This window comes from Leuresthes tenuis, unplaced genomic scaffold, assembly GCF_036924035.1.
Source record: "Leuresthes tenuis unplaced genomic scaffold, fLeuTen1.0.hap1 SCAF_23, whole genome shotgun sequence".
Taxonomy (NCBI): domain Eukaryota; kingdom Metazoa; phylum Chordata; class Actinopteri; order Atheriniformes; family Atherinopsidae; genus Leuresthes; species Leuresthes tenuis.
In genome coordinates this window covers 20,328,209-20,344,328 of record NW_027325377.1, presented here as the reverse complement: position 1 = coordinate 20,344,328, position 16,120 = coordinate 20,328,209, and the positions used below count along the sequence as shown (strand labels likewise).

The window sequence follows — 16,120 nt, the reverse complement described above, 5'->3', positions numbered from 1 at the left end:
GTTTACCCATGGAAACTTTTATCAGGAGCATCGGCTTCCTGAAACGGTCTAGAATGACCCTTTGAGTGTTGAGTTTCACATACATTTATATGTGGGGTGTGAAGCTGACAATTAACAAAAACGGTAATCTAAATTTCAACAGTAAAGGTCAAGAGAAGTGTTGAAGAGTTTCATAGCACAACATGGAACAACATATTGAATTCTACCTGATGTCAGTCATCCAGTTTGTCACCTATAGATGAACCAGATTTACTTTTCATGCATGAAAAAAGAAGTTGGTATCACATATAACACACATTATCTTTAAATTTCTGCCTTAATGTTTTTCTATAAGAGCAAGCGTTAGTTTTTTCTTAGATTTTTAAAAAAATGATACTCTGCAACGATTCGCTTCATGTTTGCTTCTTTGTGGTATTAAACGACTTTGAGGATGACTAACTCTGTTCCACAGCCCTGCTCTAAATGAACAAACAAGGACTAAAGTGTGATGTCATCACAATTCTGTCAACTAATTGACTCTTTCCTCTTCTTCAAATGTTGGCCTTTCACGCTGTTTGTATCTTCAGTTGAATTTTTCTTTAATTTATCTTTTTCTTTTGTCGGCGCTCACTCTTCCTCCTCCAACCATCTTTTCTCCCTCATTCAGCTCCATGTTTTACTCTTTACCTTTGTCTTCTCTCTCTTTCTGTCGTTCCATCCCAAACCCCCCATGTGTTTTTTCTTATTCTTTACGCCCTCTCTACTTTCTTTCCTCACCTCTCAATCTGTTATTTGTTAATCTCAATGTGTCATTCTTTGTTCTCAGTCGCTACTCTCGGAGGTGGAACAGGCTATTCAGAAGGAAGTGTCGTGCAGCAGTCAAATCCCAGGTTTTCTACTGGCTGGTTATCTTCCTGGTTTTCCTCAACACTCTGACCATTGCCTCTGAACATCACCGGCAGCCTCAGTGGCTTACTGATGTACAAGGTAGATCTAAAAAAAAAAAAAAAGCATGTACATACAGGCAGTGAAATATGCCTGATCTGGGTTAAATTATTCACAGTACAATTTATCTATCTTTGTCTGTATTGATCATTTGTTTATATTCTTTCTTTCCTTCTCCCAGATATAGCCAACAAAGTTTTACTAGCTCTTTTCACTGGTGAGATGCTGCTGAAGATGTACAGTCTTGGTCTACAGGTGGGAGGCTGACAAGTTTGTTATATGTCAAAATTCCAATGCAATTGGTAGTTTGTAAATTCTTTGATTATTAGAAGAAATGCAGTACTGTGTAAAATTTTACATTTAAAAGCCAGACTTTAAAAAAAAATGTTTTTGAGTTGTCTCGATCAAAAATGAATTTAGACGTAGTGAATAATCAGTTGATTTCTAATCAATGTATATATTTCTAAGCAGACAATTCAGCAGAAAGCCAATTTCATAGAGTATCTATAGACACTTTGTTACTAGCAGCCTGTCATGCAGGCATAATTTGTTTCCATTTCATTAACTATCTCCAAAGAAGGTAACAGTAAACGATTTACAGAATTTATATTGTATTTTTGGACTAAAAAGAGGAATTAGCTGAAATCTTGGCATATCTCAGCATAATGTACAATGTGTCCTTGAAAGATATGAGGGAACTGGATAGATGGAGGACAAAAGAACTGGCAGGCCTTAAAAAAGTATAAACTAGCAGATGAATAGTATCTGAAATTGATGTCCTTAAGAAATCGGCAAAGATCTGACACAGGACCTGAGAGATGCGTCTGGACCTTCAATTGATCCATCTACTGTTCAATGAAGCCTCATTAGAAATGGTTGAAGAATGAAAATAATCACACTAAATATTGACTTTCAAGCTAATTAGAATTGTACAAATTATTTGTTTAGCCTTGTATACTGTTTTCCATTTAAGAGTGCACACATTTCAATAAATCATTGCATCTGTTTCCCATTTTCCGGGCAAAGTAGCGCTTTAACTGCTCTTTGCTCTCCACAGGCATACTTTGTATCCCTCTTCAATCGGTTTGACAGCTTCGTTGTGTGTGGAGGAATTCTTGAAACAATTCTGGTTGAAACAAAGATCATGTCTCCTCTTGGCATCTCTGTGTTACGTTGTGTACGCTTGCTCAGAATCTTCAAAATAACCAGGTTGTTATTGATTTTACATGATTTTCAGCATCGATATGTAATAACAATCTATGAGAGGTCAATCATTTTCAGTGACAAACATAGTCAACTTGAACGTATATTTTGAAAACATAAATGTATCCATTTGTGATTTTGTTTTAGCACATTCACACATGTTGCCGTGCTAGATTTTAACTTGATTTCCCTGTCATAGATATTGGAACTCTCTGTCCAACCTGGTGGCCTCTCTGCTCAACTCTGTTCGTTCCATTGCATCCCTGCTGCTCCTGCTCTTCCTCTTCATCATTATCTTCTCCCTGCTGGGCATGCAGCTCTTTGGGGGGAAATTCAATTTCGACGAGACCAGACGCAGCACCTTTGACAACTTTCCCCAGTCTCTGCTCACTGTGTTCCAGGTGAAGATACTGCAACAGCATCTGCTCATGTTTATGTCTTCCATTCTCAGCTTATGTCCAACAATCTTAATATTTGTGGCCTTGCTCAATTCTTGAGTCTTATGATGAAATCTGTGGCATGAAGGTTAGATTTACTGCCTACACAAACCTCTTTTTCTTCCTTAAGATGAAGTTATGCTTATTCTTTTTCCCACAGATTCTAACAGGAGAGGACTGGAATTCTGTGATGTATGACGGTATCATGGCATATGGTGGTCCATCTTTTCCTGGCATGCTGGTCTGCATCTACTTCATCATCCTTTTCATCTGCGGAAACTGTATCCTACCACAGCAAAAGGCTATGTGAGATAGCTACAGCAGCTTGTATGCTCTTGTATGTACAGCAGCAGGGTATGATCTGGTGGGTCTGCAACGTCCTTAACCTCACCCCTCTGAACAGATATCCTACTGAATGTCTTCTTGGCTATCGCTGTAGACAATCTGGCAGATGCAGAGAGTCTAACATCTGCCCAGAAAGAAGAAGAAGAGGCAAAGGAGAGGAAAAAACTTGCCAGGTAAAGTAGAAAAAAGAAACTGAGGGAGGCAGACAGTGAGGTTAAAAAAGCAAGAGAGGAGAAAACATTTTTATGCCTTGCCAACAAAAAAAGAGGTTGCAGAAAGCTCCATCTCTCCCTCTACAAGCTTGGCCAATATCAGAACCACCAAGGTAGAGATCAAGCTTCTAGCGTCCTAATAATTTGTACTGACCATAAGTAATTTATGGTAGTTGATGATAGTACCTTGAAATAAAACCCCTAAAAGTGCTTATAAATTATAAGAATGCTCTTTAGGGTTTTAAGACAAGAAGACATTTTTCAGCTTTGATTTTTCTCTAAAACAAATTTAATGGGTATTCTTAGAGTGTATAGAAGTGATCTGTCTGCAATAATTATTTGAGATTTTAGTACAGCTGGGGAAGATAGTGTTCCCATCAGTGGAACGAATCATTGTGTTTCCCTCTTGTATTGATTTGAGGACATAGTGTAATGGAAAACATTAATTTTCCTGCCTGTGGTCCTTTGGGTTTGATACTGAAATCCACTCATTCATTGTACATCTTTATTCTAGCCCTTTAATGTCAACTGATGTGCAATTCAGTATGTATCAGTGGTTTAATGGGGGCTAATAGTGCAAGAGTTAAGAGAAGGGAAAAGATGCTTAAGGTTAAGACCTTGCTCTCTCATCAGGCTTGCCAGTCCAGAAAAGCGTCATGACAACGAGAAGCCACCCATAGAGGAAAAGAAAAGTGAGAAGATAGAGCTGAAGTCTATTACTTCTGATGGAGAGACCAACACTGCTACTAAGGTACTCATAGAAATCAAAGCGTAAGCCTAAATCGGTAATATTAGCACATCTGAGTCTGAATTAGCATATGAGATATAGACAACAGTATGTATATGTATTAAAAGGAGGTAGCTGATTAATGAATGACTAAATCTTTGCAGATCACCATGGATGACTGCTGTGGTGATGAGAATGAAGAGAAGAACCCTTATCCTGCAAATGATTACATAGGTAACACAAAGCACAGACTCATGAAGAGGTGTATTAATGTAAAAATGAGAACTTGTCAGTAGCTATGCAAAGATGTTCATCACCTGTGTTTCAGAGAGTTTAATTTTTTTCCAAATGTTTCTCATTACTCTCCTTCCTTCTACTTTCTTTATCTCTTTGTTCTCATTCACTTCTTCATGTTCCCCATCAGGAGATGAGGATGAAGATGAGCCAGAGATGCCAGTGGGCCCGAGGCCGAGGCCTCTCTCTGACATTCAGCTAAAGGAAAAGGCCATTCCCATGCCTGAGGCCCGCGCCTTCTTCATCTTCAGTCACACCAACAAGTAAATACACTATAGTTCTGCTTCTCATGCCTTTCTACATCCGCCACCCCTTTTTCTGCCTGCATTTTTCCACTGTATGCACCCTAACATCGTGATCGTTTAAGATTTCCCGTATTTCAAGAGATTTACACTTGCTTCTCTTACTCTTTCTCTTGTATCATAGATTCAGGGTTCTGTGCCATAAGATCGTCAACCACAACGTCTTTACAAACCTCATCCTCTTCTTCATCCTGCTCAGCAGCATCAGTCTGGCAGCAGAGGACCCAGTCAAGAATGACTCCTTCAGAAACCAGGTAACGCACACAATTGAGCTTGTGTTATAGTATAAATGCAGTACAAATGGACATTTACATTGGCCCTTACGTGCAGAACACAACAACAAAGGGAAATATAAGATATTTCAGGAAACAATAGCAAAGCTAAAACATAACATTTTCATCATCCTAATGGATGTTTTGTGAAATGTTTTATTTGGTTTTAGTTTTTTTTGGGGGGGTATCTTTTTTAACAGTGCTATATTTCATTTATTTATTTATTCATCCATTTTTTTTTTTGGTTTGGTTCTGGAAATTTCAGTTTTGTTGTCTGGAGCACACGTCCACCGTACATGTTAAGCCAAATAGGCATATTAAAGTGCAAAATGAAGACTTTGTGTCCATCATTAGCTGCCCACAGACATTTATTCTTAACTAAGTGGATTATAGCTGACAGCAACATTTAGAGGAACCACGGCTTATTGTGACTGGCCTGTTACAGTTAATATGATTTCCTCCAGCAACCTTTATTAACTTCATATTATTATTATGTTAAGCATAATGTTATGCTTTTGTGTCTTTTTAACTCTTTTGCTTTTTTTGACAAAAAATACTTTCATATTTGTAGCGTACAGATAAAAATGCTCTATCTCTCTTTTTGCTTACCTACATTTAACCAAGAAAAACGTATTTGTGTGAGACGGCAGCAGAGAGACTCTGCCTCAAGCACAAGCTCTAAAAGCACAAAAGATTTACTGTTTGTACTCAGGAAGGATATATCTGCAGATGTATACACTAATAGGGCACCATACTGTTCATCTATTATTCATTAAGTGTTTATAGCTCTAATTGAATGGTAGTATAATGGAAAGACTATACATAATGTGTATAGTTTTCTCTCTTAGTTAGCTAGATAAGTCAGCTGGGGCCAATGAAGATTTGTTTTTATTGTATTGCCACACTTTAGTATGAGATAGTGTATATTAGCTTAACCAGTTAACCTTAGACTCAAACCTTAATGAAATACATCCTCCTGTTTCTGATATGTTGGTTGGATTTCAAAGTGTATTTAGTGTATTTTTATTTTATTCTTTCATCTCAATCTCAGCATTAATTCAGTTTGCTGTGGAAGTTGGGACTATTCTACATTTTAGCTTTGACCACATCCATGTTTTTTTTTCTCTTTATTTCATCTGTGTAAACAGTTCAGTTTAAGTTCAGTCCTAGAAGGTGTCAGAACTTACAATAAACGGTAACATGTCTGTTTTATGTTCAGTCACAAAGACTCTGCCCGTGTTTAGAAATACCAGGAATTGCAGTGTGCATGACAGTGGTATCTCTCAACTAAAACCAATAATGTTCCGTGTTGCATTTTTAGATCCTGGGCTACGCAGATCATGTCTTTACTGGACTCTTCACCATAGAGATCATTCTCAAGGTAGTCCTTAAGTAATGTGATGTGGACAAATATGAGGTTATATAATCTGCTCTCACGATTGTATAATTTATTTTCTAGGACAAATAAGAGCCTGACTTATGTCAATGCTTCTATATGCAGTGTATAGTAGTATAATGTAACCATGTCTCTAGCAGAAGGTGGACATTGTTAGACCCTTCAAAGGTTAAGAGGTTGGAGATAGATGTACAAATAAAAATATTAAATTGAACATTTTAATTATTACAAATACATTAATTAGTTAAAAACCCATCTTTTTATGCATTTAGACAATATTTAAAACAAAGAACAATTTAATGGGACTATCTAATTCATATATTTCTGTTTGCGGTAAAAGGTAAGATGGTAAGTATCACTTTTGTCTAAAGGGTTCATCTTATATCATCTGCATGTACAGTACTAAATGGTGTGTTTATTTGCAGATGACAGCCTATGGAGCTTTCCTCCATAAAGGTTCTTTCTGTAGAAACTATTTCAACATTCTGGACTTAGTGGTGGTCAGTGTATCCCTCATCTCCTCTGGAATACAGTGAGTGCAATACCGTGTTTGCTGGTGCATGTTTCACAGTCTTGTGATTCACTCTATTTTTATCAGAATTTTATGTGCAGATACTAACAGCATTAATCCAAATATCATTAAACATGTGCTTGTGTTATATGTTAAAGCACCAAATAGTTTATCCAGATAGAGGCTACAGCATGAGCTGAAATTCACGTACACACTAGTTCTAACAGTTTGAAAAATGTCTCTGTTTGGAAACAGTCCTGTGCTTCAGCCTTCTCTGTACTCTGAACAACTTCAAATCACATTACAGCAAAACCTTCCCCTCTCTGTGATGTTTAATAGAAATATTTTCTGCTTTATGTGGCAAATAACTCCTTGAGCTGTTGTGATGTTTGTGATGTTTAACCCGCTATACTACGCTCTCTGTCTCTAACGCTTAATAGACTAGACTTCTCGACGTAAGTCCATATTGGTCCATATCAATAATCCCTTTAACAAACTTTCACCTTGACCGTGTAAAGATGTCACTGTTTTGATTTGATATTTCTATGGTCTTGGAGAGTTTTGTTGAAGCCTCAACCAGAACAAGATTAAAGAAAATCAAATCTGTAATGTGTCAACAGGCCCAGCCCTGTAGAATATTACTGTATTAAGATGAAATGTATGATTTCTTATTAGCATCAGCATAGTTCAAATAGTTTCCTTCCGTGCTAGATCATTGCCAAAATGTCACTTTATAGACAACAACAAAATTAATTTTGACTACTGAACATATTTCATTGGGAAAATGATCTCGTGTCTTTGATAAATGGACCTGCAGTTCTCCAATTACCTTTCATATCATGTTAATTGGTCAAATTCATTGCTCATATTTCTTGGTAAACAAAACTCTCCTGGGCTATAGAAATAACACGTGAATGCTAAAACTCAGTAGTTTTTGCCTCTTAAAGGTAGCGAGTGAGTGTGTGGGATTGTTCTTGAATGTATCACAGTTAAATTGATTGTGATGGTGTTGCTGCATTTAATTGTGCCTGTACTTTAATAATACTGTGGCACACTTTTCCTGTCAGGTACTTTTTACATTTTTATTTTTTTTTATGACTACCTGATAATTGCACATTTTAAGTAAATACATCTCCACTAATCTCTTGTCATGATATAGTAAAATTGTTGGGAGTAAATCACACGTTGAAAAGCTGACAAAGAATAAAACATGTTTGTTGTTTTTTTTTTAAATGTAGAAAACTAAGACAAATTGCCCTTTTGATTTGTCTCCTTGAAAAGTCTTGTAGGGTGACAGAATGAAAAATGGCTAATATTACCAGCTATGAAAGAGCAATAGCAACTTGGCCAATATAAGAATCAATATCTTATGACCTCGTATCTATTTTTGCTTTCTTATAGATGGATAGAGTACTTCTTGTCATCAGGTGGTTGGTAAATAGTGCTCTTTGTCCCTGTCAGCCCACTCAACTGAGGCACCATTTAAAACGTTATGATTAAAATGCATTTGACTTTTGGATGGACTGTATTATACCCAGCACATATCCTCACAGCTGGTTTGACTGTGATATGTGGCTGATAACATCCCATTTCACGAAAACTACCTTTAACTGCCTTCAAACTTTTCCTTCCTCTGTAAAAAGTTGCACAAAGGATGTTTTCCCTTTTTTCTCTTTCAAAATGTTTCCCTTTAAATCACTCCTTTAACCACCTAAAACGTCACCCCCCTAAAAACATGCGTTGACATTTTGAATAGACTTGTTTTCCTCTGACTTTTTTCACACAATGGGAAAAAGTTTTCGTACTCATTCTTGTCTGAGCAATTATCTGAGCAATAGGCTTATTTCGTTTCCACCTTGAAATCAAAAATCAGTAATGGTGACCAGAATTTTTTTAATATAGCATGTTTTAATATGTGTAATAGTCACACTCCGAGGCCTAGTTCAGATCAGAGAAGAACTGATGTTACACCTTTTTCCAATCAGTTATTGTATGATTCAGAATGTCAACGTATCAGATTGTTTTTGTAAGTACATAAAAAGTATTCTTTTTGAACCACTTCTTTTCAAGGGTGCCACTGTTTGACCGTTGGCTTTTACTGACACTCTCTTACAGCATAGTAATTCTCTGTTTGCCTGTAGATGTCTATTCGTGTCTTCATTTTGGTCTCTCTGTGTTGTATTTATGTGTACTCATCCATGTGTTGTATGTATTTGTGTGTGTTGAGTGTTCTACTATGTCTCATATAGATCGCCACTAAAAACTGCTTTAAAGCATATATGTTAACTCAATTTAGAAAATGACCCATGATGACATATGCTTTAAGTAGGAATTTCTTTTTCTTAACATTAACAAAGGGTTTGCATATGAGTCTCATATTATACTTTTTGATAGACGTATGGATTGATGATTATTTCAGTTGCTGCTTCTATAATTGACAGCATAAAGTTGTATATATCTGCAAGTGATAAGATAACAACAGAACCTATTGGATTTGTTGTTAGTAATCTAAATCTCCCCATTTAAAACTGAAAGAAACTATTCAAAATAGTAAAAGTAGCATGAAGTATATTTAATGTTTTTCAAACTACTATCAGTAAAGTCTTAGTCTGGACAACATTGTGTAATATCTTAAGTTCTTTCTTGAGTGTTTTTTTCATTTGTGTCGTTTACTCCTAATTTTGACAAGGTCAGTCATACATTTTGTTCGTATCATCATTTTAATTTCCTTTCCTTTTGTGTTTTCTCAAACTTCAGTTTTAGGTGGAAGCACAGATGCTACTAACAATAATAATAAGAATAATAATAATGAAGTGTATTGTTCCAAATATTGAAGTAAGATGTGTTCAGTCAGTTTGACTGGTCAGTAGTTCATTCTCTGATGTTTTTCAGGTCCAGTGCAATTAATGTAGTAAAGATCCTGAGAGTTCTGAGAGTGCTTAGACCACTGAGAGCCATCAACAGAGCCAAGGGACTTAAGGTATGAACACTCACATGTATAATAAAAACATGAACTCAGCTCCTTTTGACAAAGAGACACACTCATACTCTCACTATTATTTTTCATGTGTTTTTCAGCATGTAGTACAGTGCGTGTTTGTGGCCATCAGAACCATCGGCAACATTGTCATCGTCACCACGTTGCTCCAGTTCATGTTCGCCTGTATTGGAGTTCAGCTCTTTAAGGTAAAAAGACACAGAAGTAGGGTCTTTTTGACAGCTGTCTGCAGGCTCTGGGAAATCTCATTAGAGATGTTTCATGTCTGTTTATCAGGGCAAGTTCTTCTACTGTACTGACAGCTCTAAACAGACTCAGGCAGAGTGCAGGTAAGAAATCCCTCCTGCACACCACTTGTTATTTTTTCTCTTACTTGTGATATGAACATTTGTGTTTGCTTTTGTGTTTGAAGGGGTTCCTACATTATGTATAAGGATGGTGATGTGGGAAAGCCTGAAAGAGCTCTGAGAGTGTGGGAGAACAGTGACTTCAACTTTGACGATGTGCTGCAAGGAATGATGGCTCTGTTTGCGGTGTCCACCTTTGAGGGCTGGCCAGAGTAGGTGTACATACAAATACAATGAACATGCAGATGTGTTTTACTTTGTGTTGTACACTTTTGGGCTTCTATCCTTCCATCTTTGATAACGTAAAAAAACAAAAAAATTTCCCTCTCTTACTATCCCAACTACCCTGCTCCCAGGTTACTGTACCGAGCTATAGACTCTCACACTGAGGATGTTGGGCCCATCTACAACTACCGCGTGGTCATCTCCATCTTCTTTATCATCTATATTATCATTATTGCCTTCTTCATGATGAATATCTTTGTCGGTTTCGTCATCGTCACGTTTCAGGAGCAAGGAGAGCAAGAATATAAAAACTGTGAGCTGGACAAGAATCAGGTAGTGTTTAAGTGTGTTTTTTTAATTCTACTTGCCTTCTATAAGCCCTTTTAGCAGCACTGTAGACACAAATATGACTTTCCAGATTACAGCAGTTAAATGAGAGTTACTCTGCTTTTCTGACTGAGTTGGATTTCATTCAGCATGCACAAGGGGTTGGTGGAGATCATGCGTGAGACATGGATGATTCAAGAGAGAATAAACATGACTTTTAGGGGCATAACTATTTTAGGAGCTCAGGAAGGAGGGAGCTGCAGCTGGTCAGACAGAGGATGAGACTAAAGCTTGAGAAGGAGCTGGTCCCTGCTTTTTTAGTTGTCAAGACTGTTCGACATTACTTTAGCTTTCCCTACATGACAGTGTATATACACAGGGGCAGACAAATGGAGTTTAGAGATTAGCAGACAAATGTGAAAGGCAAAAGCCAGTGTTTGTGCGTGCTCACTTGTCTGGATGTATCACAGCGTCAATGTGTGGAGTATGCCCTGAAAGCTCGCCCTCTGCGTCGCTACATCCCCAAGAACCCTTACCAGTACAAGGTCTGGTATGTGGTCAACTCCACCTACTTTGAGTACCTGATGTTCACACTCATCCTTCTCAACACCATCTGTCTGGCCATGCAGGTGAGTTCAGCATGTGCTTGCATTCATAACTAATGCAGGTGCGAAACACACTTGAAAAGAGGGAATATTCCACAAACAACAACAGCCCACACAACTAGAACTCTTTGTGGGAATTATTGATTTATTTGTGTGTTTTTGCAGCATCATGGGCAGACCAAAAATTTCAATGATGCAATGAACATCCTCAACATGCTCTTCACTGGACTGTTCACTGTAGAGATGATCCTTAAACTGATCGCCTTCAAACCCAGGGTAGGTACAGTATGTCATTGTAGACTGGAGAAACATTGCAGATTTGGATATGATATCAAATCGAATGAGACAGTTTAGGCATTAAATTGCACTAATTACAAAAAACTAATTGCTGATGTATTGTTGTGTTTTAATTTCTTCCATGATAATTGAACATGATTAGTGCCCTGTATCGTGTGGTTTTTAATCCTACTGTCTCTCTGTTACCCTGCTGTTATTGCCATGTAGTTGGATGGGGTTTATTGGTCTAATCTCATACTGTAACATCCTGGTGTGTCAGCTATTTAAACAGTAACAGATGGGAATGTTTCACTTTTTCACTTTATTACAGCAATGTGAGTCAGTAGCATAAATATAGCTTCATATAATATTTTACTCTTACCTCCGTTGTTGCACAGCAGAGGTTGTAAAAAATCTTGAGGTACATGCAAGAACATTTCCCAGTTATTGGCGGTCTTGCATTGACAAATTACACAAAGTCTAAACTTCCGCTCACTGTGTGACTTCTTTAATATACTCAAGTGAGTAGGAGAAATATGAAGGTGAAGTCAAACTGCCTGGTAAGAGTAATCTTTCTCTTTTATAGCCTTCCCTGCAGGATCCATAGCAACAGCACCAATGTCATGTTTAGACATATAATCCAATTCTAAGCTTACAATTAAACTTACTTCAGATTTTAGAAATACCATTACTTTTAGCATTTGAAAGATTTGCTTTTAAAAATTAATCTAAGTATTCATGAAGACCTATTTTTTTGATTGATTTTCATTATAATATGTTATTTTAATTATTGATCTATCTAAACCCTTTGGTCTGGGTAGCGTAATTCAAGCTCCTCCCCGTTTATTAGACACCAGTGTTCAGGGTTAGAGGGAATAACTTTGAAGACTGGGGAGTGTGCATCATGCTGCACTTTACTGCATATGCAGTGATGTGTAATGTTTACCTCAAGACTGTTGAAGGCATTTTTTCTCATAATTGAAAGGTGAGGGTGTCAAGAACTCTCTAGTAAATCATATATAATCAGATATCAACAAACAGGCAAACTTTTTTCTTTCTAATGTCTAAAGTGCAGCATGACAACCCATTCCTAAGCCTTCCTAAACAATTGTTAAGATGTTCTTTGTTTTGTATGACTTCACTTATCGTAATAAACTTAACTTTTGTCTCAAACAGCGCTTTATAACGCTTTAATTTGCAGGTATTAAAGACACTCCTGGGATTGCCTGCAGTATCAGTTGCTCTATAATCTATTTGATTTTTAACAGGTTGCAATGGATCAATTACAGGGATGTCTTACTGTTTGTTCTTTTTAGGGGTTGTACAGCTCTGAACATTTGAGAACATTTGTGTTGGATTTTCATGGGGTTTTTTTTCTTTCTTGACGCCCACTACTTACATTTCTCCTCACTGTTTTGAAAGTCATGTGTGCCTATGGTATATTTAGTTTGTCAGATATAATCGATCCACACATAAGCATTTGGATACTAATGCAAAGCTCTCTTTTACTAATTTTTAACTCTGAAATTACATCAATATTCCTGAGACTAAAATCAACTTCAATGAAATTACAGTGTCCAAGAATGACTTGAAATATTTGCAACCTGTCATTATGTTGATTAATTATGGCAAGAGCTGTTTGTCATTCTCCTGATGATACGTGAGCTGCTAGTGACACATTATACAGCTTAAAATAGATCCACACAATTGATCTCCTCACAGACTGAACAATTTACAAGTAGATCCATACAAATTATTCAGATTTGTTGTGTATGTAATAGTACTTTCTGTTTTATAAAAGTTGTACATCTGTACTGCAGGTTCATTATAGTAGACGGCAACTGCACAGACCGAGAAAAAGTCAGAAACCTTACATATCACTAAACAATTATCCATCTGACTTCCCTGCTCCAGCAAACACCCTGATATACAAGTTATACAAGAGCTAAGATGTTTCAAAGCATTGGAGCTATCTTCATTTTCTTTAACATCATAGTGAGGTTTTGGAATTGTTTTGGAAGGACACAGTCTGAGGCCAGTGTTTAAAACCTTGGCAATCACTTCACTGTGTCCGTGAAGCAGGAAATAAAATGACAGCTTTGTGATAAATTACAAGGATGCAGTTCTCTGTATTTACAGTTTAATACAATTTTGTTTTCCCAGCTCAAATAATACTATTCTTGCCTGAAGAAACTGGTATGTTTTGTATAAATACTCACTGCCACGGGACTGCAGAAAAGCCCTAAATGCAAGTGGAAAGCAGTCAAACACAAACATCCTAAACAAAGGCAGAAATTCAACTGCACTTGATGAACAGATATCACAGTGGAAACTTCTTATCCTTTCATGTGTCGGCTCATCAAGTATAGCTGTTTTTGTTTTTTTGTTTTTTTTCAGTTTCCTCAGAGCACTGTACGATCTCATACCACCGTAATGGGGGCTGCGAAGTGGCAGCAGATGTTGTTTTCCTTCTAACCTACCTTTCTCACCCTCCTCCTCCTCTTGCTCACCTCATCCTGTGTAGGGGTACTTTAGTGATCCCTGGAATGTGTTTGATTTCCTCATCGTAATTGGCAGCATAATAGACGTCATTCTCAGTGAAATCAACGTAAGTATGATGCCCCCTTTCACTCTCCTTGTCTCTTCCTCTCTGTCTCTGTCTTGTGTTTCCTCTCACTTCTATATCTTCTCTTCACTTTCCTTCCCTTTTTGGCACCTCTGTGTTGTGCTGTTGTTTCTCCTCATCTTTCTGTCTTCTTTGTCAGCTTCCTCTTTCTTCTCTATCTCCTCCTTCTCCTTCTCCTTCATTCTTTAATCCAAGATGGCCACTGCCACTCAGGGGGACACCCCTACCTCGCCTGCCCCCATCCTCAAGGGTTCCTGAACAAGATTGCGCTACTGACTTGGTTTCACAAAAAGTGGAGACTACACAGGCAGGGTTTAGCTTTGAAGGGTTTCTATGTTGCATCCTTCTTTCTTGCTCTTTACAGTATCTGAAATGTTGTTGGATTCTTGATTTATTTAATTTAATTTTGTGGCCGCACTGTCACAGATTCAATCCCCTAACTAACTGAACTAACTCACTGACCAATCACAAACAGCCTTACACAGCTTTTTAACTCCAGCAATGGGCACTTTTTTGTTGTTGTTGTGATTTTGTTGCAATTTGTTCTTTACTGTTGTTGTTGTTGACATTTCCTCTCATGGACAAGCATGACCGGTCGCTGCTGCTCCTCCTCTGCTGTCCATCTCTTTTAGACTGCCCCTTCTTTTCTTTTTTTGCCATTTAATTTTGTTGATTATTTCCCTCTTTCCTCCTACTAAAAACTCCAGTGCTCATGTATGTAATGTTTTTATCTTATTTTTCTCCTCTCTCCTTTGATTTATGTTGTTTCCATTATTTAAATGTCTTATGTTCTGTCCTTTTCTTTTTTTTCTGTTGTTTTTCTTTTCTTTCCATCCCTACGCAGCATTATTTTGTTGATGCATGGAACACATTTGATGCCTTGATAGTTGTGGGTAGCATTGTTGACATAGCGATCACTGAGGTTAACGTAAGTAGTCCAACTCCCTCCCTCCCTTCCTGCCTGTCTGATTTGCCATTCCCACACACACAAACAGACCGAGCGTTGATACCCATCTCGCATGCTTTCAAATGATTGATAAGACAACCAGATGTAGCACAATCAAACCAGAAAACAGTTCCTTCTGTAATTTCACATGTGTAAAAGAGTCGTGCTTCCCTCCCAACATCTGAGTAACTCCTGTCATGGAGAGTTGCCATAACTTGTTATTTTTCAGTTATTATGACAGAGTTTTCAATATAACCTATTCCTCAAACAATTGTTTCCCAATATTCTCCCTTTCTCATGTGTGCACTTTCTTACTCAGTTTTCACACAACACCATAAATAAAACCTTTTTTACTTACACATGTTTATTTGAATGTCTAGATATTTGAAGCTGCTTCAGATAGGTATATATGCCTCGGTCTGCTGAGCATCAGTAGCATCAGAGACTACTGCATTTGTCAATAGAACCTATTGCATCTACTCAGCACCCGGTTTGGTTACACATTATTTGATCTTTCATCAGTGCCGCAGGGAATACAAAACATTCCTCTGGCATGATGGACACTGTATAGCATGGCAGATACAAAGGTGGTATATCCAGGCCCTTTTACTGTAACTAATGTTTTCAGAAAAGATCAACACATATGCAAATGGATGACTTTCTGGTGCAGATTCTAAATTTTGAACAATAGTGTTTAAACCCAAGGGTCAAAAACACTCTTAAGTTTTAAGTTCCAATAAGAATAATACAATATGCTTTTATCACAATGTGCATACATCGGGAACAATTGGATGCATAAATGGATTTACTCAGTACCCGTGAAATTTATGTAAATTTATGTATGAATTCATTTAATATCGACATAGACGCCCTATGGTCAGCTGTGGGCCTGAATAAGAATGAATATCCCAAACACAAGTCAAATGTTGAGTGTCTTTTGTATTTACACTTTGGGGACAATTGGTTGTTTTATTCATGTGGTATAGAAAGTGCTCTTTGGCATTGGAATAGTTTGAGAACCAGGCAAAATGACGAAGTGTCAAGAATAGAAGTCCAGTTCATGAGGCCTACTCAAATTGATAGCATCACGTTATAGCATTCTGTCTGCTGTCCATGAATGAAATTTTTGTTTTTCTAGTGAAGACTA

At 37.4% G+C, this 16,120-nt stretch overlaps 1 protein-coding gene across 10 annotated transcripts in view; it reads left to right on the top strand.

The window, feature by feature from the left end:
- Positions 1 to 16,120, top strand: part of cacna1c (calcium channel, voltage-dependent, L type, alpha 1C subunit) — a 175,531-nt gene that overhangs the window by 132,820 nt on the left and 26,591 nt on the right. For all 10 annotated transcript variants that reach the window (XM_072377674.1, XM_072377671.1, XM_072377667.1 and 7 more), the window contains 20 exons: positions 806 to 966; positions 1,106 to 1,179; positions 1,982 to 2,133; positions 2,327 to 2,528; positions 2,725 to 2,845; positions 2,968 to 3,082; positions 3,755 to 3,872; positions 4,013 to 4,082; positions 4,273 to 4,405; positions 4,569 to 4,698; positions 6,038 to 6,097; positions 6,538 to 6,644; positions 9,516 to 9,603; positions 9,702 to 9,809; positions 9,898 to 9,950; positions 10,034 to 10,180; positions 10,325 to 10,526; positions 10,991 to 11,149; positions 11,291 to 11,401; positions 13,926 to 14,009. In XM_072377674.1, the coding sequence (XP_072233775.1) occupies positions 806 to 966; positions 1,106 to 1,179; positions 1,982 to 2,133; positions 2,327 to 2,528; positions 2,725 to 2,845; positions 2,968 to 3,082; positions 3,755 to 3,872; positions 4,013 to 4,082; positions 4,273 to 4,405; positions 4,569 to 4,698; positions 6,038 to 6,097; positions 6,538 to 6,644; positions 9,516 to 9,603; positions 9,702 to 9,809; positions 9,898 to 9,950; positions 10,034 to 10,180; positions 10,325 to 10,526; positions 10,991 to 11,149; positions 11,291 to 11,401; positions 13,926 to 14,009 (2,395 nt within the window). The remainder of the gene's footprint in view (positions 1 to 805; positions 967 to 1,105; positions 1,180 to 1,981; positions 2,134 to 2,326; positions 2,529 to 2,724; positions 2,846 to 2,967; positions 3,083 to 3,754; positions 3,873 to 4,012; positions 4,083 to 4,272; positions 4,406 to 4,568; positions 4,699 to 6,037; positions 6,098 to 6,537; positions 6,645 to 9,515; positions 9,604 to 9,701; positions 9,810 to 9,897; positions 9,951 to 10,033; positions 10,181 to 10,324; positions 10,527 to 10,990; positions 11,150 to 11,290; positions 11,402 to 13,925; positions 14,010 to 16,120) is intronic.